This window comes from Lepisma saccharinum, chromosome 21 (assembly GCF_977018435.1).
Source record: "Lepisma saccharinum chromosome 21, izLepSacc3.1, whole genome shotgun sequence".
In the NCBI taxonomy this organism is placed as follows: Eukaryota; Metazoa; Arthropoda; class Insecta; order Zygentoma; family Lepismatidae; genus Lepisma; species Lepisma saccharinum.
The window spans coordinates 4200113-4224113 of NC_139249.1; the positions used below are offsets into that span (position 1 = coordinate 4200113).

A 24001-nucleotide genomic window follows, 5' to 3' on the forward strand; every position below is an offset into this window, starting at 1 on the left:
TGTTACTTTGATGGAGAATGTGTTGGGCCATACCTTCACACCCCTGATGTACCTTCATGGCATGGTGCAATGCACAGTGGTTAGGTTTACCTTTATTAAATTTAAGAAATGCAACTTTTTGTCATACTTGATGGAAAATACGAGGTGTCTCAACCTTACTGATATTACATTTTATGTCTTCTAGGCCTGTTTAAATGTTCTAACGAAGGAAGAGACCTTACACAACATGGAGAAGGATGAGATTAGAGTAGAAGTGGACCACACCATTCTCCGCTTCATAGACCTTGCAAGGCAAATGGAAGCTTTTTTCCTTCAGAAGAGATTCTTGCTTTCAGCACTGAAACCAGAATTGATTGTGAAAGAGGTACAACGTTTGTTTTTTTAAGATATTTTATATATTTTTATAGAAATCTCAGACAAGGTGTCGGTTCTGGTTAAATGAAAATCAGCTCTTTTGTAGATTTATTATACTCCATTAGTACTGGAGTATAACTCCTGCATAGTCAAATGGATACTACTCTCACCTTCAGTTATATTGGTCCTGGGTTCAGTCCCCAAATATTTCATTTTTACCCAGAATCATTCGAGCTAGTGGTAGAAAAACACAGGGTACCTGAAAATTTACACATCACACTCAAAGTTTCAAATTCAGTACTACAAAAATACTGTAAAACTTCTCCTAATGGACATCTCTAAATTACGAACATTTTTAAATTCCCCAACAGAAATGCATGGGGTTTAATGGCAATATTACTTCTCAATAACGGACATTCTTAATAACGGACGTGGACACTGAAAACTACCTACCCAATGCAAATAAAACATCTTATTAACAGACAGCCTGAAGGAAAACTGTCACAATTCCTGGAATTCGACACAGCAATGGCCAGTATTTCGAACTAACGTGCATTGTTTCATGTTACACCGCACATATTTCTTTTTAAAAGTGCAGACAGTAGACAGTATTCTTTGTGGTTATCTTGAGAAGTGTATGCGTCACTTCTGCTACGATGTCGCAGAAATGCAAACGACTGACTTGTTGAAGTCATGATTATTCTGGACAGTCTGGGTCTGGCCAGAAATGGTTAGAGCCTATTTAAAATGAAAGAGCATTTTGAATGCAGTATTTAACAAAGGATTACACTACGTGTACTGTATTTTCTTTTTTGAAATTTGTAATGAATGTAGGGATACTTTCGTAAATTTAAATTCACTGTATGTAGTACAGTATTTTGTTCCTTGAATGTGTGGGGGGGGGGGGGGAACCCATAATATTCGTAAAGGACGTACTGTAATATGCTTATCCTATTGTGTAACATCCTACACTTTTTTCTGAATAGCGGACACTTCTTAATTCCGTTATTGAGAAGTTTTACTGTATAATTTTTAAATATTTCGAGTTCGCTTATGGAAATGTCCATTACCTTTTTAAGAAATAACGAGTACAGTATGTGTTTCTTAATGTTTATGTATTTTCTGTATCACATGTATCATTAAATCAGAATAATAAACATGCCATTATAATTTTTTTTCTATTTCTAGTGAAATTTTCAAATCTGCAGTAAGAAGGTAGAGATGGCCATGTATTAAAATGTATTGCATAGTTATTCATACTCCTACCAGAATTAATTACTTATAATACAGTCATATTTCAAAATGTGTAGACCATATTTGCCAGCAATTGAGAAGATACTTAGCTCAAATCTTGAAAGCCAGGAAATGTTTGCAATCAGTGTTTTGTTTTTTAATGTTGTTGCAACATTCCACGTAGATGCATGCACACATGGGGCCAAGGGTGCCGACTTTCCGAAATTTCTGTGGGTGCATATCAATGGCGGTTAGATCTGTAATTATCAAGTATTGTATACTTTAAACAACTTACATGTGCAATGATTCCAAGAGGCAATGATATTATCAACACGTTACTAAAAGAAAATACCACATTCATACAAATTAAAATGAAAAAATCTGCATAAATGCAAATAATTTTAATTGTATTGCAGAAAGAACTATGCAAGGATTTTGTTGTGAACGGAAACTACAAAATGACTAACTTTTTGTACCAAATAATAATAATAATAATAATAATAATAATGACATGTTAACTTTCAATATAAAACACATTCCTTCTTACGTCATTTGCACTTCTGAATTTGTTTGCAATTTTTGTAATGTCAATATTTTTAGTCATTTCTTTATGAACATGCAAAATTGCAAAATCATTCAATCTTTTTTGGGTCATTGTTGACCGCAAAAACGTTTTCAATCGTCTAAGTGCTGAAAATGACCGCTCAGAGGTACAAGAAGTAACAGGTATGGTTAAAATCACCCGTACAAACTTCACAAATTCTGTGAGCATTTCACGCATGGGACCACTGTTTTCTCTACTTAAAATATTTGTAATGTCTGACAAGTTGGCCACTTTTTCTTTGTTCGTTCTGCACACATCTAGAAACATATCCCTGTGCAATGTTAGCTTGTCTTTATCAAAGTCTGTCCCATCTTAATGTTTTAATTGCTTATTATTTTTTGATAATGGCAAGTGAGAAATATTTATTTTATTTTGTTTTTATCAAACTAAAAATCTTGTGGGTGCGGCGCACCCGCAAGATTATTTATGTGGGTGCTCGAGCCCCGGAGCACCCACGTAGTCGGCGTGCATGCATGGGGCTAGTTAAAATACTTGGGCCATTCAGAATTGATTGAGACGGTCTCCAGTGTGCCTATCCTGTAACCGAGAATGGAAGTGAGGTTGGTGTGTAAGAGCGGTGACCTTAGATTGTGCACCACCAGAGTTTCATTTTCCTAGCTGCAGACGGCACCACATGAGAGGCATTTGTTAGTCACAATGTAGTCGGAGTCATGGAAAAATGACTGCCAAGTGGAGGTGTACAATATCAGCTAGGAAAATGAAAGTCTGGCAGCACACAGTCCAAGGTCACTGCTTTTAAACACCATCCTCACTTCCGTTCTTGGTTACAGCATATAGGCACATGGGACCAGTGGTGTGCGGTGTTAAATCAGGCAGGGGTACAGGTGACCTGCACTTGCCCCCTCCCCTCCCATACCTGTCGTAATATAATACAGTAGACCAAGTAAAATTCAACCCTTGTTGAAATGAACCATATAAACATACGATACATATGTTACAAATTGTCAGAAGTGACATACATGAAGCACATTAAAATTATGACAATACCAATGTTAAAGCAAATATGATATAATGTAAAGAAAACATTAAAAACAAAATCGTTGATGTGCAACAAAGGCAGCAAAGGGTGGAGCGACGAGGGTAGGTGAAGTAAACAAATGTCCAGTCAGGGTGAAAGTTTTTCTTCGCGTGTTGATTTCAGAAGAAAGAAGTGTTCTTATTATGTTGTTATAGATAATTTAAATAGCTAAAAAGGTCAATAAGTAGAAGGGAACAGCCTGTTCCCTCTGTTCCATGGATTGACCGACCGCCACTGCACGGGACACAGTCTCAATCAATTCCGAACAACCTAAATAGTTCAGGGGAATGAACAAAACATTGCTACAAGAATAAAAAAAATACTTCAAAAGTAATATTTATTCTATTATTTTTTAATATACAATGTAGTTATGTGAACTTTAAGGTAAAGTGTTCCAATATATATATATTTCCCCCACAGGATATCACTGAGCTTCGACACGAGCTAGTTCGAAAGGAAGAGCTGATCAAACGTCATTACGAGAAGATTGCAGTGTGGCAGAATCTGCTGTCTGATCTGCAAGGATGGGCGAAATCTCCAGCACAAGGTCCGGCACCATCTGGCCTTCCAAATCAGGGAATTGCTCCTGGACAGTCACCCCACGGAGCCCAGCCTGCCCAGAGCCCGATGGGCATCATGCAACAGCAGCAGCAGCAGCCGCAACAGACACAGCAACAGCAACAGCAGCCAGTTCCTCAGCAGCAACAGCAGCAGCCTGTCCCGCAGCCACCACAGCAACCACCACAGCAGGTAGGAGGGCATTTAAAGTTGTATAGAAATGCCATGGCTTGTTCTTGCTATGGAATATATTGAGGTGTGTGCTGCTTGTGCAATTACGCGTAAAAGAAGGTTTTTCTAAGTGACATGTAAATTATGTGTAAAAAACACGTAAAATTGTATAAAACATAAAGTACATAAAAAAACTTGATTCAAACATAAGAATAAAAAAAAACATGCTTTTTGCAATGGTTATTGTTTTGTATGGCAGTTAACAGTGGAGAAAACTGTTACTAAAACTTTGAAATCCAGTCCAAATAAATTGTTATTAATCGTTATGTTATGTTTTGAATACAAGTACCAGTGCAAGACATATATATATCAGTTTTGAAAAATCTGTTAATGAGGGTGAGGCCATGAGGTGGCTGTACAAATATATGTGCATGTTGACCTTTTCATGTCCTTTTTTTTCGGGGAGGTGGGTGGGGAAACCCCCTTTTCTTTAAAAGAAAAAGATTTTTTTGTGGATTCCCCCCTTCCCCCCTTCATATATTTATTTATTTCCTTTAACAGAGAAATTATCTCCTTTTACAGAAGGTTGCCAATAAAAAAACAAAAGCAAAAGAAACACACAATATAATACAGTGAGACATAACACAGGTAGAACATATATACAAATATAATGCAATATAAATTACTAAACTATACTATAGAATAATATAACACTCAATTAGCAATTTAGAAGCGCTTCACCCAAAACAAGACCAAAAAACAAACCAGATGTCATTTTTATTCATATGCAGTGATAAATTGCTAAGTATAACACTAAATCTGATAATTTATGTTGTAAACACTTGTCTTAATATTATTTTGTTCTCATTGATTGAGATACTAAAATCAAGATTAGATTGCAATATAGATATTTTGTTGATATTTTGTTGTACACAAAGGACATTCTAAATATATACACCGAATGTGCATAAATTTTATATCGTCTGAATCTGTGATTCATTCCGCGTACAGCGGTATATCATTCATTCCTCCGAGCTACAGTCATTTCAAGGTACCGCTGCATTTTGAAGCTTGAATCAGTGGCATGCTGACCTTTCCTTTTGGGGGTACAACTTGCGTTACATTGGTCATACGATAATAATGCAAATATTTTTGTGTTCCTTACTTACATTGCCATGTGCATGTCATGTCGACACTGTCATGTACTTTTTCCTTGGGTGGAGGAAATCCCAATTTTTCCCCGAAATTTTGGAATTGTGGGAGTTCTCCCCGTCCCCCCCCTGCCACATATACGCCGAATTTGCATACATTTTATATAGTCTGAATCTCTGGTTCATTCCGCGTACAACGGTATATTATTCATCTCTCTAGGGCAATTTAGCCTCCACTCATTTAATTGAAACTGCATTTTGCTCAAAATCGGCTCGGGCACCTGTGAAAATGGCCTTGGGCTCCAAAAGGTTAATAGTAATATTTACCGCATTATTTTGTATATCCAACAGTGGTTATGTGAATATTTAAGAACAATAATTTTAAATTATAATAATGATAATCCAATTATGTATGTGTGTTATATTTTGGATGATACTCATGAGTTTATTTTACAGAAACAAGAAGTCATAGCGTGGTCCTTTTACAATTTGCACCTTTATTTTAACCTTTCTCAAGGTGCTCTTTACACCCTTTTTTTAACTTCAAGGTAAAGGTTTTAGATAAGGGGATATTTCCTTGTATACTTAGAAGGGTGTAAAATGACCATACGTGCTGAAGAACCCAAAAATCTTAACTCAGTAAATCAGTCCATAGTATTATTGAAATATACAAATTAAATACCATCTTCATGATAATTGCAAATTTTCTTGAAAGTTTGCATAATGATTGATAGGGGCATGCATATTTCATTTTTGACGAAAAAACGAAATTTGAAAAAACACATTGTAAAGTGTAAATCACCAACCCTGAGTCCTTCTGTAAACAAACGGTCTCACCGATTCGATGTATCACTCCTCTTCAGCTGATTCATGACTGCAATCATCTGCTGTTACTCTCATAGTTCGCTGCACCTATTCATTTTATATAAGAGCCTCTGAATGTGAGAACCCGCTCTCAAAACATCAGACGAATATGCAGCCGCATACATTGTTACTCTCCCGGTCATTCTCTCTTTCATAACCCTTAAAAATTGCAGACACTGACACACCACTGCACTGGGATACCAACTTAAGCACTTCATTTACTGGTTTCTCAGGATACCACTGACAGAACGTTACATAAATATTGAGTAGAATCTGTTTCTCACCATACCATATACATTACCCAAGCCAGGATATAAATTTGTATATTAAAAGATTCAAGGCTTCTGTTGAAGCCAACAATATACAGGAAAGGAAACGAGTGTTCACTCTTATTTCTGTAATCGATAGCTTACCATATCAAGAGCTGGAACACAGATTAAGTCCAAAGGATCCACAAGATTGCACCTTGGAGGAACTCCTTACTACACGAAGAAAAATATATGCACCACAAGTTCATAAATGGATTCAACGATTTGCTTTTATTCAAATAAAGCAAGAGCAAGGTGAGACATCTACATCGTACATAAATCACTTCAAAGTTGCTGCAATGACTTGTGAGTTTACAACAGACAAATTAGATACGCATCTTAGAGAAAAATGTGTGTTCGGACTACCAGACAGCATATTAAAATATAGATTACTGTCAGACATGCCCAGCACATTCGAAAAGGTTTGTGATGTAGTACTTCAACATGAAATAATATGCACAAATAAAGTAAACGAAAATAGTTTTTTAGTAGGTGAAAATAAACAAGTACAAGGCTCACGGAGATTCAGTACAAAGAATTTGTTAGCTAAAGCCCATTTTTCAAACAATCAACAAGACACAAGAGAATCAAGATTTCTGAACAAAGAATGCATACAAAGGCATGCCACAATCTAAACCCCAGACTGCATTTAGTCAAAAAATTGTATCATTGCAAAATCAGGCAAATTATATAAAATGGAAGCCCTGTGCAAGGTTAGGTTGTACATTCAAAGAGAACTGTCCTGCATTCAATGCTATGTAAGAAGAAAGGACATTTCTCGGCTAGATGTTTCAAAAGAAATAAACAATGGAAGGGACCTGCTATTTATAGGGGAAATTGTGAAATGAGGAACAGTAATTTAGATACCAAAGCTAATGGTTATGGAGAATACAACTCTCAAAATAGCTTATTTTCTGTGCAAGAAGATTGTACATATACTTTTTAAACTACAAACATAAAACAAATGTACAATAAAAAAGCAAACGAATCTATTTCTAAATTGCAACATGCACCTGATAAAATTTAGTTGCAAAATGAACGTTTACCTTTGTAATGTGAATGAAATGAGTATGTACTACTTTAGCTCATTAGGTTTACCTTGCCAAACACTTCTTATGTATCACTACTATTGGCATGTACTTAATTTCTTTCGACACTGTTTCTAATTATGAGATTTAATTTGATATGAAACCATCATTATGTTCATCATGACATGGAATTCACACGGCTTGATTTTGTTTTTATTCCTACAGTACACTCAAGTGACTGAATCTCGGTTGTAAACACTGTTTGACGCACTCAGTTGAGCACCCCGGTTCCAAATGATAGCACCATTAATTCTTCTTATCAGTTGCTTTCATTTTTGTGATGCTGATATTAAATTTGCTCACTAAAGCAGTCTTTTGTTTTATGTTTCACACGTAATTGCATTAGTGATTTGATCCTTCCACATATTGCCTGATTGCTTGCAAATGTGGATTTCGTATTGAAAGGATGAAGTAGGAAAGGAATGAGAAGAATGTAGCTTTCATGTCAGTCTCCTACACTTTCTACATTCTGAAGATACAAAAGAAATGGTAGTTCATGAAGTGAAGTATTTTCTTTGCCTGTGTATTTCATCACCAGCATTTCCAGGCAGGAACATTGTATTATAATGAAGAAATTAGGCAATTTTATTATTTTTTCATCATGTATCTGAATTATTTCTCTAGTTTATGTCTGTTAGAAGCACAAAAACACAATTTTTGTTCTCAAGTTTCAGGAGAACACACTCTCTCTTCATTAGACATTTATTTTTAGTTTGATTAAGTAAACTAAACATAAATGTCTTATGAAGGGAGAGTGTGTTCTCCTGAAACGTTAAACAAAAAATGTGTTTTTATGCTTGGAACAACCGTAGACTACTAGACAAATAAATCTGCAATGCAAACAATATACACATACAACAAAAATAGTTGAAGGGTGTGGGGAAAAAATAGGCAAGTCAACGCTCGTCAAACTCCAGTAAATGAAATTTTAATTGCAAAATGTTACTGAATATGTAAATGAAAAGTACAAAAAGCATATGCTTTGATGAATGGAAGAGCCACAGTGGTATAGTCGGGAGGGCATGTGACTGCCACGGGGGAGACCTGGGTTCGATTCCCAGGTGGGGGATCTAAGGTTGGAATTTTTCTGGCCTTGTCCCCACATAAAGCATCTCTGAGGCTTGCTCACCCAGCTTCAATCAATGGGTACCTGGGGGTAAATTAATGAATGACTCACTCTCTCCCTTTTTTAAGTTTTGGCCTCAGTGTTCGGAATATCATAAAAGCTACTGTACGGACGCGATAAGAAGCGGCGTGCAATCAGAACGCAGAACGGCAGAACGTGACCAAATTCTGTCTCCTCTTTGGTTGCCATGTGGCTGGGGGGTTTCTACGTTGCCACGTTCGCACAAACACACGGACAGGCTAATCAGCTGTTGGCAAGCTCGGGAAAAAAGCGTCACGCGAAATTAAGCACGAACGTATCAGTATGCTAATATATGTTATTTCCGTCGTAAAGTGATAATTTAACGAATCTAGAAGTTTGAATCTGAAGTTTCCTTTGTTGTGTTTTTATTATGGTACATTGCAAGCATCAGCTACCGGCATCTTTTTACTTATGTTGTATCGTATCACAATTACCAACAAAAGAAAATGCGTCTTGTGTTATGAACAACACTGTGGCAAATCGTTCTCCTTTGATTTCATGCCGCCTCTCTTTGCCTTCTTTGTCACGCCGCGATTGTTGAAGCTTCAGAACGTACAAATGAAATGTATTTCTTGGAAATTAGGGCAAATTACGTATAAACAAATTACGTTCAACTTCGTTTCGTTAACACGTTTTGAAATTATATTTTGAGGAACCTACAAAAATTCACCTTCAAAACAGAATTTTACAGAACTGAGTGAGTTACTATATTACGGAGATGAATTTATCAAGAACAAATCAATTGTGTGTGAATTGATTGATTGAGTTGGTGTTTTAAAGTCCACTTTATGCACACTACGGCTAATCTGGAAGTGGGATCCGAACCACTATGTGCCTCGACAGGGTATCAAACCCAGGACTACTTGATTACAAGGCGACAAGACTTACCCTACCATTGTGCCATCGGGGAGCCACGTGGGTGTGTGAAGTGTGATAATTTGGGAGCTATATGAGAATACAGGCTCTGGCAATACAGAGTTCAATAAATTACAACGAAACGCTTGGCAATTGCTCGATTTCCTTAACATTAATGATACATTTGGTACATGTGTTATTAATGCTTTGAGGCTACCTGTATATAAAAACATAAAAAATGAATGAAAGAACAGAAGTAGTAGTTAAAGAATCAGTTGTTTTTGCTTACCGGCTACCATTGCAGTGGCGCTATCCCAAGATCATCTTCATTGTTGGTTGGTAAAGGAACATCTTCATCTGAGCTACTACTGTCACTGTTGTCTTCCCGCCCAAGTGAAATTACAAAATCCTCCATTTGCTGCTCTTCAACTCCCTCCTTTTCCCATGCTTCGAAAATAATCTTCCTTGCGTGTTCTATAGCCGAACGCCACCTATCTGCTGTCACATCCCCGATAGCCTGTTCTGTCAATTGCAAAATTTTAGACGGTGGAAAAGGTGGCCAAGTGTTCCTCTGTGCTACCAGCCCTTTGACCTGTGCCCAAAAAAGTTCGATTACATTGTACATACAATGATAAGGCGGGAGACGGACCACCGTATGTCCCGCTTCTTCTGCAAGCTTGTCTATTCGATGTATGGGGAACTGGGGTTTGTGTAACATAAGGAGCTGCAGTAGTTCAGCCTTTCTCATGTTTCTGTGGGCTCGCGAGAATCCCGAAGTAGGTAAATCCGGCAACAGCGCGTCGCTACCAGAGTGGGTGGTCCCACGCCGCTTGCTAGCGCGTCCCGACAATAGGGGTGTGCGGGATCCCGAAAAGTCGGGACCGGGATCTGGAAAAAAATTTCCCGTCCCAATACCGACTTCAGGAAATGGTTTCCTGACTTTTTGGTATCCCGAGCAGTCGGGAAATACTGAATGCTCATTTTAAAATGTCGTATTTCTCGACGTTTTCTGCATTGTCAATTTCTGGAACTTATCGTAAGTTGTTAGTTTTTAATCCAAAAATCACTTAAAGTGAAAATGACTTGTAGAATTCGAGTTTTTCAGAGCTTCGGGAAATTTCAAACATTTCCCATCCCGAAAATTTCCCAACTTGGTCAGGAAATTTACGGGAAATTTAAAATTTTTCCCTTCCTGATCCCGTTCCGCACACCCCTAATAAAACCCATGAATTCCTAAAAAATATCAATTTTTTTATTCACAGTTCGAATTCAAAATATTAATTGTCCACAGATGGATATGTCACAAGTTTCGTCAACCATAATAGCAAAATATTCCCGACTTTTAATATCTACTACCACGGAGCGCAAAACAGATCTTCCTAATATATCAATGATCTCGTTCTGAATGTCATGTTAGAGCCACATGTAGCCCAAACGTCCCATCCACTACCCTAGTTCATGCACATCGTCTTTTGAAACTCTTTTTAGTAAAAATTTTAACAATAGTCATAATTACATACTTAGTATATATTTATTTATTTATTTATTTATTGAAATTTCCAGTACAGCAGAAGCCATTTTAAACCAGAAAGAAACAACAGTAATACAATAGACTAAGATTAAAAACAAAAGAACGGATAACATAAAATAAACAAAAATAAAACAAGCCAAAAAAAGTACCAAGGTAAAAAGATCAGTTTCACAAAAGCATTACTTATGTACAATTTTTTCTATGTTTCTGATAAAAAATGAATATGAAGTGAATATATCTATTTGGTTTGAGATGATATTGAACTCATTCGGTAGCCTCTGGAATAGTGAACGTTGCATGAGTGAGAGCCTGGGAGTTGTAGTGTGGAAAGTTTTCTTGCTTCGTGTTTTATGTCTAGGCACTCTGAGTGAGAGTTCGTGGAGTGGGATGCTGCATCTTAAGTTTCCATTTATGATCTTATATAGCAATTTCATATCTGCAATGTATCTACGAGTTTCTGGAGTATTAATATGCAGTTTTACAAGCAGATCTCTCTTAGGCAGGTGTCTCAGGGCAGGCACGCTATATTGAACGATGGAGAGGAAAAAGCTGAGAACACTGTCGATCTTGGAGGTATGAGAGTGGGCAGCCATGTTCCAGATTGGTGAACAATATTCTAGAATGGGGGACACAAATATCTTGAAGTAAATGGAAAGTGCTTTCGGGTTATTGATTTCGGTGAATCTGTAAAGCCCCCTAAAGTTGATGGTCTAGGACATTTTAAATGTGTATTTAAAATTAAATTCATGTGGCACAATTCAGAGTAAACTTTACAAGAGAAGCAAAATAATACATTAGATCCTCTTAAGCAAAATTATTTGGGGGCTCTGCCCCCACATCGTTAATATTGGGGGGCTCGAGCCTTCCAAAGCCCCATGGAGTCGGCACCTATGCCTGGGGGTAAGCCTGGGGGAGGGGTTAAGGCAGCTGGAGCATGGTGCTGATCATATCACCTACAAAATGGCGGCCAAGATCGAGAATGTGTGGGCCCCTACCCCCACATCCCATAAATGTGCCTTTATGGCATGGTGCTATATGCATGGGAAACTTTGCCTTATCTTGATGAATGGAAGTGTCGAGTGTATGCAAAGTCCAGTATAGCATTCACATGATGGGAAATGACACCACAACTTGGCTTAAGACAGAAAATTGACTTACCTGGTTTCTTCCCGTGATCCTTGAATGTATCCGTATTTCATCCATCTATTATATTGGATGTTGTTTATAATTTTTGAATGCTTCAATCGATCTCAGCTAGATTTGTCACTGAAACACCCACACTTTTGTTTCTAGGGCCCGACGATGTCTCCCATTCCGCAGATGAGCGTGCCTGCTGCTAACATGGCCCCACATGGAATGTTCATGCAAGGTGGACCAGGACCGAGGGGACCCTTTCCCGGCATGAACCAGCCGCAGGGAGGTCTGCAGGGCCCCTTGGCCTACCTGGAGAAGACCACTTCCAACATAGGAATGCCGGATAGTCGCAGGTGACGGGGGAGGGGGAGGGGGAGGGGTAGAGGTCGTGGCAGGGGCCGGGGCAGAGGCAGAGGAGGGTTGGAGTTTGGAGGTATGCCCTGAGGACGTTCCCCTGTAAAATAGTTTCTAAGAGGCCAAGGTAAAACGAAGCTTATAAACAAGGATATACGTTATTAGCTGGAGCTAAAAAAACTAAGTAACGACTGATGTCATATTAATGTTAAAATTAAAGTGAGCATTTAAACAACTGACTTAGACATATTTTGTAGTATCTTTTCTACAAGGACAACTTCACTTAACCAAGTAGTACTACCAGTACAATTTAGATGTGATACGTTCCCTAAAGCGAGAAGAATGTTTGTGCATTTAAGGAATAGAGATAAGCGAGAACAAAATTGTTTTTCGTAATCAAATATTAGGACTCCACGTCTATGAACAAGTTCTTCCAATGTGTATAATGTATACAAAAAATATCTTTTAAAGTTTCTTCCTTGCGTAATTCCTATTTGTATTCCTTACAAGAAAAGCCAGTAGCGTTAAGTAGTAAGTTTTGTAGTGATATTCATCTTGAAACATGTAAAATTGTTCCTCGTTAAATGAAACAGTCTTAAGGAATAAAAACTTAGATTGTGTATATGTAAATGTTGTAAGGATTTAGGTTTAAGTGTAAATCTTTTGTGATTGGAAGGAAAGATTAAGCCTAAGTATAAGGCTGAGTGATGTGACTATCGTGTGTTATGGTTGATGCACTTAACCCAAAATAGAGGGGATTGAAGCAACGTCTGGAAGCAATTAAAAAGCAACTTAAGTCTCGGCCAGCTCAATTTGAAACATTGACACTTTTGGAAAATTCACACGGGCACTTTTTTGAGTGTGGCAGATGCTATTGTAAATACAGGGGTAATCCAGAAAATAAGTTCCATTTGCCAATTAAAGAAACACAAAATTTAGTGGAACAAAAACCTTTAATGCACACACCTTAGACTAATTTTCAACATAGTTGCTATCACTGTTCATAACGAGACACCATGTTTTGTGTCCAGTGGCGTAGCGTGATTCTATGAAAGGTGTAAGGCTTCCTTAGATAAACCTGATCTGAATATTGGATAAAGAAAACCCAAAGATATCTTAACTAAATAGAATCTATTTGAATGTAAGTCACCCGTTTTGTTAGCTACACCGCCCGTCAAGCATTGTTGAAACAACACGGGAGTCGATTTTCTTGGTTCTCTTCTGACCGTGCAAACTGACGCAGCGGGGACAGAAATCTCGCCAGATAGCACCCACTGGTAATCCGCCTTACAGTGCATGAGAATCGGGGCACCCTGTGATTGGTTGATAAGATACTACGTAAACAAACACACCCGCCATGGGCGAGTCCAAATCATTTCTTCCATTCACCCGCACGTAAGTCCTCTCAAGAGGCCTTACAGAGAAACAACTCAAATCAAAACAAGTCCTCAATTGTTTCGTTAAAAGTTCTACTTGAAGTCTGATATTGCTATGTGTGTTCAAGCGATAAATACGGGAATGAAATACGTTTTCTTCAATAATTTCAGCTTGTAAGGTGGACTTACAAGCCTTACGTGGACACTACGCCGCTATTTATATCCCTGTATCGAGAACGATGCCGCCTGTGATGATAACCAAGTGGGAACGGCATGTTGGACCGCAGTGTGGGAAAATGCACTGAAATTGCCAACAGGGTGAATAGTCTGTTCTCTATAATCTTCTCTTTCACTGCACGGATCAAGTCGTTGCACCCATTTCACTGAGGCACACCTCACAAATCTGACAGTGGATTTCAGCTGCTGACACATTCTGCGCATATCTGATCACAGACCGTGCTTCAAACGTGGCGGGCATCTCTATTTTCTCGAACATTTTCACAACCCACTACTATCTGTGCTCAACCCTCGAAATACCAAGCAAAACAACACCCCAAGCAATACCAATGGGGCACATTTTGGACCCCAAACATTTTTTCTTTGTTTCACGTTTAAAAATGATGGTTTTTCAAATAACATACAGAGAGTATTTTTATAATGTATTTCCCAAGTTACAAGTATAAATAATATGTAATAAACACAGTCATTTATATTCATGTTCTTTACATAGCTTTCATGATTTTGAATGATTAATGATTTTGAATGATACAATAGAAACAAACTGAGAGAGTATACAACACATTAAATGAAAATGTAGTTGACAAACAACTTTTCTACTTTCATTTTGGGAATACCAATGGGGTACATTTGGACCCCAGACATAAAAAATAGTTTTTTTTTTCATAGCAAATTTTTCGAGAAAGGTCACCTTTAATGCTTATCATTTACATTAAACCAAAGAATTCAGTCACAAAAAAATCCCAATTTTGGAATTAAAAACCAAATAAATACAGCTACAATATATGCGTGGGGTCCAAAATGTACCCCTTTGGTATTCTGAGGGCTACCTAATTAATTTGAAGGGTGGCAGATGTTACTGCTGTGACTGCCATTATACAGGTATCACGATCATGTGATCTGACACACAGGAGATATACTACGTAGTAATTTCAGCAAAAAATGCATGCTGTACCAGGACTCGAACCTGGGCATCTGACATACCGTGCCGTAGCTGTACCAATTCCACACGGCATCAAGACAAAACTGACTTCGAAGCAATGGCATAGTTTGCCAGAGACCCAGGTTGAAGTTTTGGTCGAGCGTGCATTCTTTTATTGAAATTTCTATGTAAGTGTCACTATGTATAGGTTATCCAAAAGTAAACGTCTTATCATAAAAATGATTTATTGCTTATTTTTTTATAAATATTTTCAATGTAGGCCTGCAACTAGCAGATTATATTTGCAAGTGTTCTGTGATAGAAGACTTCACAAATAGCACAGAAAATTACTTCTGGGGTGCTATAACAAACTTCACACTATTCATGCAAGAACTTGTAGAGCGGTCATTTACCGTAACTTGTAAAATGCATTAAATGCATGAGACTTTCTAGATGCACCCATACATTTTTATTTTTTTGTTACATACAACCAGACACCTGAAATTTAAAAGACAATTGTCCCATATGCTTCCTCTTGTCTATTTCTCAGTCAAATAGTAGACTTCAAAACTACTGAAAATCTAGGAACCAGCAGAATGTAACTTACATGCCATTACAACCTGTTGTAATCTACTCTATTTTGCATTTGGTGCATCAACTTTATTTTAGTGATATAGTGAAGATTGTTTAGTGAGTAGTGTTGTGTATGAGAATTGTTTATTGTGAATAACAAATCTGGCAATTTTCAAGATAGTTTGTAAAAGATAGAACCACCATTTTGCACTGTTGCTAATTCTGTCTCTTAATCTTGTAATGCTGTTGCATTCATTAATGATCACACATTATACAGTAAAACCTTGTTAATCTGGAATAATGGGGGGGATAAGTTGACCAGTTTAACGAGTCAGGATTAACTGGAATAACCTAAAATAACAGTAGAAAGTGCATTAAAACTCCGTTTATAGCAACAAAACACGTTTATTATGGTGTATTTAAAGAGCATAGGCCTAAATACACTATACAGTACAGTATAAAGTCTGCGGGAAACAGAATTTCATCAGTGGTTGACTGCCTTTTCTTTGGGAAGTTCTCTTGTTGTCTTCTAGCCACATTTAAAACCTGTAGCCTGTCCAGATTAAGCTAAGTCCAGCTTATCGGGGTCCAGATTAATGAGATTTTACTGTAATTGTATATCTGGAAGTTCAAACCATACATTTGAATTTCAATGAAAAAGAAAACACTATATTCACACGGTTCTTAATTCTATGTAGACAATTTTGCGGATGTTTCATTTATTATTTTTTTTTGCTTCCAAGGAATATTTGTTAAAGCTGTTCTGTTTACATTGACATTTAAAAACTGCAAAGAGTTTATTAGTGCAGTTGCTTGAAGTTTCTGAATTATTATTACTAAACACTTGTTTAAATGTTTATTATACCTGGTAATACAGTAGTGCCACCGTATCTACAGGTGATAAGTTTCAAAAACGTGTTGTGGATACCCAAAGCTGGATATAGGAGCAAACCCTATATGTAAGTATTTTTTTTTATTACATACCTCTAATAAATATTATTGGTAAATTATATGCAGTAAGAAATTGCCAATGTTAAATACTAACAAAATATATTTCATTTTGTTGTACATGAATAGTGAAAAATATCTGTACAGTTTTTACATTTTTACATTTGGTGACTGTGGATAGCTGAAATTGTAGAAAATGAATCCACAGATATGGGGTTTCTGCTGTATATTGAAAAATATTACTTGTGATGTCTTTCCAATGTTACCAGGCTCAGTCGCAGAATGTTCGAGACATCATATTGTATTGAGTGGCCACAATTAAAATTGTCTTACTCAGAGCTCTCTGCATTTGGAGCAAGGAATATTGGTGAAACTTGATATTGAGGCTATGGAGGCCATGTGGAAACAAATAGTACAAATTTTCACCACCAGGTGTAAATGTGTCTCTTAAAATTAATTTTCCTGTACTCGGAGCCCTCTGGAGCCCGGTCTTAGAAACGGATTGCAGTGAAACTTGATATAGAGGCTGTGGTGACCATGGGGAAGCAAATGCTGATTAAAAAGGTAGTTCAAATTTTCACCACCAGGTTGAAATGTGGCGCTGAAGCAACAACCAATAATCTGAGTTTATGTTGGTACAGGAGTGTTCAGTATGCACCCTGTGAATGCAAACGACCCTTTGTAAACATAAAACAGTGTGATCAATGGACCCATGAAGGGTTTCCTGTGATGTTTACTGTGTACCAGATTTCAGAGCCACATTTCCACCTGGTGGTGAAAATTTGAACTATTTTTTTTCACCACCATTCACTTTCCCATAGTCTGTATAGCCTCTATACCAAGTTTGAGGGCAATCTGGTGCTTCGAACGGGCTCCAGCAATCTCTGAGTAGGACAACTTGAATTCTGGCCACCCGATAGTTGCTACAACTCCATAATATGCTTTTCCACTGGGAATTGTTTGTTGCACAACATGGATGTGCTTCAACTGTAACTGGTTCAACTCAATTCATAATAACATTTTCACAAAATCCAAAGAACCTGTATAAAAATGATGTTAAACCAACTGACATCTAATAATTAATATGTATTTCAACTTTATTTTTAACTATCTTGTTGTTAATATTTTTATAGACTTAGTTGCATATTATATGACTCTTTGTGTCATACTGTTACTGATTTTGCACTATATTTTACACTTAAAGTGTTAGTACAGTCAGAATAGAGTACACACTTATAGTATGCCGCAAAATTAAGAATCACCTGGAGGTATGTTTATTCATTCTTGCATATTTGATTCTGTCAGAAGATTTATTAGAAGGCTAATAAGGGCTTACCTTATCAATTGGGCATAGAAGTAAAATTTTAAAAAAGAAAATACATGTCTCTCCAAGCTGCGTGCTTTCAGTGGGGTCATATTGAAACCAAGATGTGTCTGTGACTACAAATTGTTTACTTAGAAATTTTCAGCGAAAAATGCAGGCTCAACCAGGACTCGAACCTGGGGTCTCTGGCATACTGTGCTATTGCTCTAACCACTAAGCTACCAAGCTGGCCTGGCCTCGCCTGATTTTTCGCTATTCCTGTTTTACCTGCGTGGAATTTCGGTAGCTCAGTGGTTAGAGCAATGGCACGGTATGCCAGAGACCCGGGCTCGAGTCCTGGTCGAGCTTGCATTTTTCGCTGAAAATTTCTACATAGTACATCTCCTGTGTGTGCCTAATCTTCAATAATTCTACAAATTGTTTGTTTCACATTTCAGTATTTTAAAACAAAGAATTACCCTTCGGTCGTATGAATTGTTGTTATGGTACGAGTTTATTGGGTACTCAAACTTAGCTCTGCAACATTATTTATTGTCTATATGTTAAATTTATCACCATAAGTTTTCATTAATATTTGATGCATTCAATGTCAGTGCGAAGTCTTGACACAAACATTATTAATACACGCATTAAGCAGCTTTGTAATTTCAGATTTCCAGTACAGATAAACAATCCTCTTCATGTTCCTTTTATATGCAACTTTATGCTGGATTTAGCAGTAGATTAATGTAATTATCTCTTTGGTAGGTAGTATGTAGTGTAGAGTGTATCTGATATATCTTTTTCTGATACTGATAAATTCCACTGCTTATGCAAGGTAAGTCGGAAAGAGTAACACAGTTTTATATACTTAGTACTCACGCTGTTCCAAAATATGGTATCGAAACGTGTCATTCAAGTTGTTCCAATATATGGTATAGATATTCTACATCTTCCAAAGTATATAGAAACCTTTCATTTATGTTGCTTCATTGCATGGCATAGATATGCTGCACATTCCAAAATAAGGAACAGGATCTTAACATTTGTTTTGTTTCAAATTATAGTACAGAAGCAGCAATTCAAGATATTCAGTGAACAACTTTCCCCACAATTCAAAGATATTCAGTGAACAACTTTCTCCACAATTCATTGCGCCATATTCCCAGCAAACGGATCAGATCCTGCAATGAAAACATGCCGAGTAAGCATTGTGCATAGGGTCTTTGCCAAAGTGATTCAAGGTAGATTATCTTGATGATATGAGGAATGTGTACTTTTTACCTTTTCCGAAGCCCTGCTTTCTAAGAAGACTTCCCATACACTTTCCTTCAGATTTGATTGGACCTTTGGCAGCCGTAAGGGCGAATTTTTTCAAATGTTCCTCTTCATTCGAAAATCGGCTGTGATATTCCAAAATGTGAAAAATTACCCACTCTTAGAATTCCTTCTAGAGCATTGACATGAATTTTCGTGTAGTCCACTTTCACTGTTATCTAGATATTCTCAATAATTTAATAGACTTACGTAATCGTGAAACTTTCACTGTTATCTAGATATTCTCAATAATTTAATAGACTTACATAATCGCGAAACTTTCACTGTTAGCTAGATATTCTCAATAATTTAATAGACTTACGTAATCGCGAAACTTTCACTGTTATCTAGATATTCTCAATAATTTAATAGACTTACGTAATCGTGAAACTTTCACTGTTATCTAGATATTCTCAATAATTTAATAGACTTACGTAATCGCGAAACTTTCACTGTTATCTAGATATTCTCAATAATTTAATAGACTTACGTAATCGCGAAACTTTCACTGTTATCTAGATATTCTCAATAATTTAATAGACTTACGTAATCGCGAAACTTTCACTGTTATCTAGATATTCTCAATAATTTAATAGACTTACATAATCGCGAAACTTTCACTGTTAGCTAGATATTCTCAATAATTTAATAGACTTACATAATCGCGAAACTTTCACTGTTATCTAGATATTCTCAATAATTTAATAGACTTACGTAATCGTGAAACTTTCACTGTTATCTAGATATTCTCAATAATTTAATAGACTTACATAATCGTGAAACTTTCACTGTTATCTAGATATTCTCAATAATTTAATAGACTTACGTAATCGCGAAACTTTCACTGTTATCTAGATATTCTCAATAATTTAATAGACTTACATAATCGCGAAACTTTCACTGTTAGCTAGATATTCTCAATAATTTAATAGACTTACGTAATCGCGAAACTTTCACTGTTATCTAGATATTCTCAATAATTTAATAGACTTACGTAATCGTGAAACTTTCACTGTTATCTAGATATTCTCAATAATTTAATAGACTTACGTAATCGCGAAACTTTCACTGTTATCTAGATATTCTCAATAATTTAATAGACTTACGTAATCGCGAAACTTTCACTGTTAGCTAGATATTCTCAATAATTTAATAGACTTACATAATCGCGAAACTTTCACTGTTATCTAGATATTCTCAATAATTTAATAGACTTACGTAATCGTGAAACTTTCACTGTTATCTAGATATTCTCAATAATTTAATAGACTTACATAATCGCGAAACTTTCACTGTTATCTAGATATTCTCAATAATTTAATAGACTTACATAATCGCGAAACTTTCACTGTTATCTAGATATTCTCAATAATTTAATAGACTTACGTAATCGCGAAACTTTCACTGTTATCTAGATATTCTCAATAATTTAATAGACTTACGTAATCGTGAAACTTTCACTGTTATCTAGATATTCTCAATAATTTAATAGACTTACATAATCGCGAAACTTTCACTGTTAGCTAGATATTCTCAATAATTTAATAGACTTACGTAATCGCGAAACTTTCACTGTTATCTAGATATTCTCAATAATTTAATAGACTTACATAATCGCGAAACTTTCACTGTTAGCTAGATATTCTCAATAATTTAATAGACTTACATAATCGCGAAACTTTCACTGTTATCTAGATATTCTCAATAATTTAATAGACTTACGTAATCGTGAAACTTTCACTGTTATCTAGATATTCTCAATAATTTAATATACTTACGTAATCGTGAAACTTTCACTGTTATCTAGATATTCTCAATAATTTAATAGACTTACATAATCGCGAAACTTTCACTGTTAGCTAGATATTCTCAATAATTTAATAGACTTACGTAATCGCGAAACTTTCACTGTTAGCTAGATATTCTCAATAATTTAATAGACTTACGTAATCGCAAAACTTTTGAGAATATTTAGATAACAGTGAAAGCGAACTACATGAAAATTCACGCCAATGCTCTAGAAAGAATTCTAAGAGTATGTAATTTTTCATATTTTGGAATATTGCAGCTGCTTTATGAATGAAGAGGAACATTTGACAAAAATTCGCCCTTGTGGCTGCCAAAGGTACAGTCAAGCCTTAACACATACAAATCTGTTTGCCCAATTTTTTCCCCCTAGAGTACACTGCATCATGACGGCAAGTTAAATATCCATTGCAGAATGGGACTCTGGAATTCGGCTCTCAGCTGCTGTACCTTGGACTTTGTACATAAATTTGGCTCAGTTGTTAGTGCTTGGACTTCTACTGGAATGCCTCTACTGGTGACCACTTGATTTCCATCCGTAATTGGCTACTTTGTTTCCATGCCTCAAAGTACACTGCCAACAGTCATGTCCACATGTTAGATGTACCTTCAAATTAGCACAGTGTAACACTTAATCGTCCATGCATGCACAATAATCCTACTTGTTGAACTTGTGTGTGTGCCATATTTGTAACAGAGGGAGTACAAAGTAACTATTTATGATAGAATAGGTAAGGTATTGACGGATATGAAAACACTCAATGCTTTATCTATACCAGAGGTGCTAGTGTGGCAAAATAGTAAGAGACCAGGGGAAGACATATTGTGAATGTATTTGTGAAAGCTTGTGCCACCCCCTGTCAAAGAAATCTACCAGACTGCTTGTTGCAAAAGATCACATTGCTGGTACCATGAAATTCATAGATATTGATATGAAGTCATGTGTATGGACATATACCGCATGACATGTTGTTCACAATTGAATGTTTGTGATGTTAGTAAAACATTGGAACCTTCCTGGTATGCCGATACTTTACATGTCCTTCTACCGTAAATAGTTACTAGTACTGAATATGTAAAATTGTTTCCTTCTTTTTTGCATTGTATATTTGTGCATTTTATAGTTACTCTGAATATTTAGACATTTAGAATTTAAATTACATTTTGACTATCATTCCAGTCCCTTCAAAATAACTTTGTGTATGCACTGAAATATTCCTAGTTTCTGTAAGGTATAACTTCCACCACATGCCATCATTTCACTTAGTAGCTAAAGTCCATGTGGCTTCTTCAGGAGTTAGAACCAGAATAGTCAAACCAACTTACCTTTCCATGTTTTAAACTTTGACTATTCTTGTCTTAACTGCTGAAGTAGGCTGACCAACTTTTGGCCATGAATTTAAGGGAGATTTAGTAGTGACAAATTTTGCACATTTTTAGCAGCACTCCAGCAAATGTTTATGTAATGAGTAATTAAATACATTTTATATAATATACTAGCTGATTGCCCTGCATTGCCCGGGTATTTATTTATCCCAATCTTCTATTAGACAGGAATATAATGAATTCTAACTATAGTGTAAAATGAACTTGGAGTTGAACGGCATTGGGAGTGTCGCTATTCATCTTAGCGGCCCCGACAACTATGGGTTCCACACTAATATCGGTTGTTTTACATGTCACCCGCTTCCCACCCAACCCCTAGAGGTGCCAGGGGTGTCTTGGAGCTGAATGGCATTGGGAGTGTCACTATTCATCTTAGCGACAACTATGGATTCCACACTAATATCAGTCGTTTTACATGTCACCCCCTTCCCACCCCCCACCCCTAGGGGTGCCAGGGGTGTCTTGGAGCTGAATGGCATTGGGAGTGTCACTATTCATCTTAGCGACCCCAACAACTATGGATTCCACACTAATATCGGACGTTTTTTATTATTTTTACATGTCACCACCCCTAGGGGTGCCAGGGGTGTCTTACCCCCACAGTATTTCTTTCGAGATTGCAAGTGATACGTGTTCCAAGTTTGGTTAAATTCGCTACTGGCGTTCGAGAGTTATGCGGGAACAAACACACACACACACACACACACACACACACACACACACATCCATTTTTATATATTAGATAAATCACAATAGAGAATAAAAATGTACAAATTTGCATATGTATTTGTCCACTGCTTTTGCAGAACTAAGCATCCATCAACTACTGCAAGATAAGACATCACTTCTGTCCGCCAAAGATTAAACATGCAAGATCTTGCAGTTGTTTGAAGTTTCGTATGGCTCGCGAAACTCTGAATGAGTTTAAGATTTCACAATCTTCATTGTTAATGTAAAATATGAGAGAAATAGAATGTCAGAATGGGAGGGTCCAAACAAATTGGCTCTAATATGGGAGATCCCAGGAAATATGGGAGCGTTGGTCACCCCATGAAAGAGCCACAGGATGTGGCAAAAGCTTGAGTAACTAAAACAAGCACATCCCTAAACTGGACTTCAGCTACTTAGTGATTCCTAGATTCATTTATACAATAGTTATATAATTAGTCAAGATTGCCATGCAATATTCCCACAGATTCAGTAATTGTTTCAGATATTGCCCACTTTGCAGGATATCTAGATTCTAGAATATTGATGCCTTAATAATATATCTTGTTTTCTAATATTACCTGTCGATCTCAGGTTGATAGCATATATGTTGAAAGCACTAACATGTTTTTTTTGTCTTCTCATGCTTTTTAATGTTTCTATTTTCTGCGATGCATAGAAGAAAGGTGTTATATCGTGATGAATGTAAAAGGAGCATTGCACATCCCACTCTGCAAAAGCACATTCATGTATGGAAGCTTAGAATTGGTGAGTTGGCAAGTAACGAATGGATTATTGTTATTACTATTGGTGAAATCCTTGTTTGATTCTTATTGTAATACAAAATGATTAACAGTTTGTTTCTAAGTGAGAGTTTCTACACAGTTCACTCACACACTGTGTTATCTTTCAGTCTTGTTTGTAAAATAAAATGAAAATAACACGCATTTGTGAAATAAAACCAGAATTGATTTTTGCTCCAGTATTGAATCTGTCAATTATTAACTCCCTAATGAGAGAGTGTGAACTACAGA

General features: G+C 36.6%; 1 protein-coding gene across 1 annotated transcript in view; it reads left to right on the forward strand.

Moving 5' to 3' along the window:
* Positions 1-12394, forward strand: part of MED28 (mediator complex subunit 28) — a 36695-nt gene extending 24301 nt beyond the window's left edge. The window contains exons 2-4 of the mRNA XM_083142401.1: positions 185-364; positions 3651-3980; positions 12197-12394. Of these exons, the coding sequence (XP_082998527.1) occupies positions 185-364; positions 3651-3980; positions 12197-12394 (708 nt within the window). The remainder of the gene's footprint in view (positions 1-184; positions 365-3650; positions 3981-12196) is intronic.
* The last annotated feature ends 11607 nt before the right edge of the window (positions 12395-24001 follow it).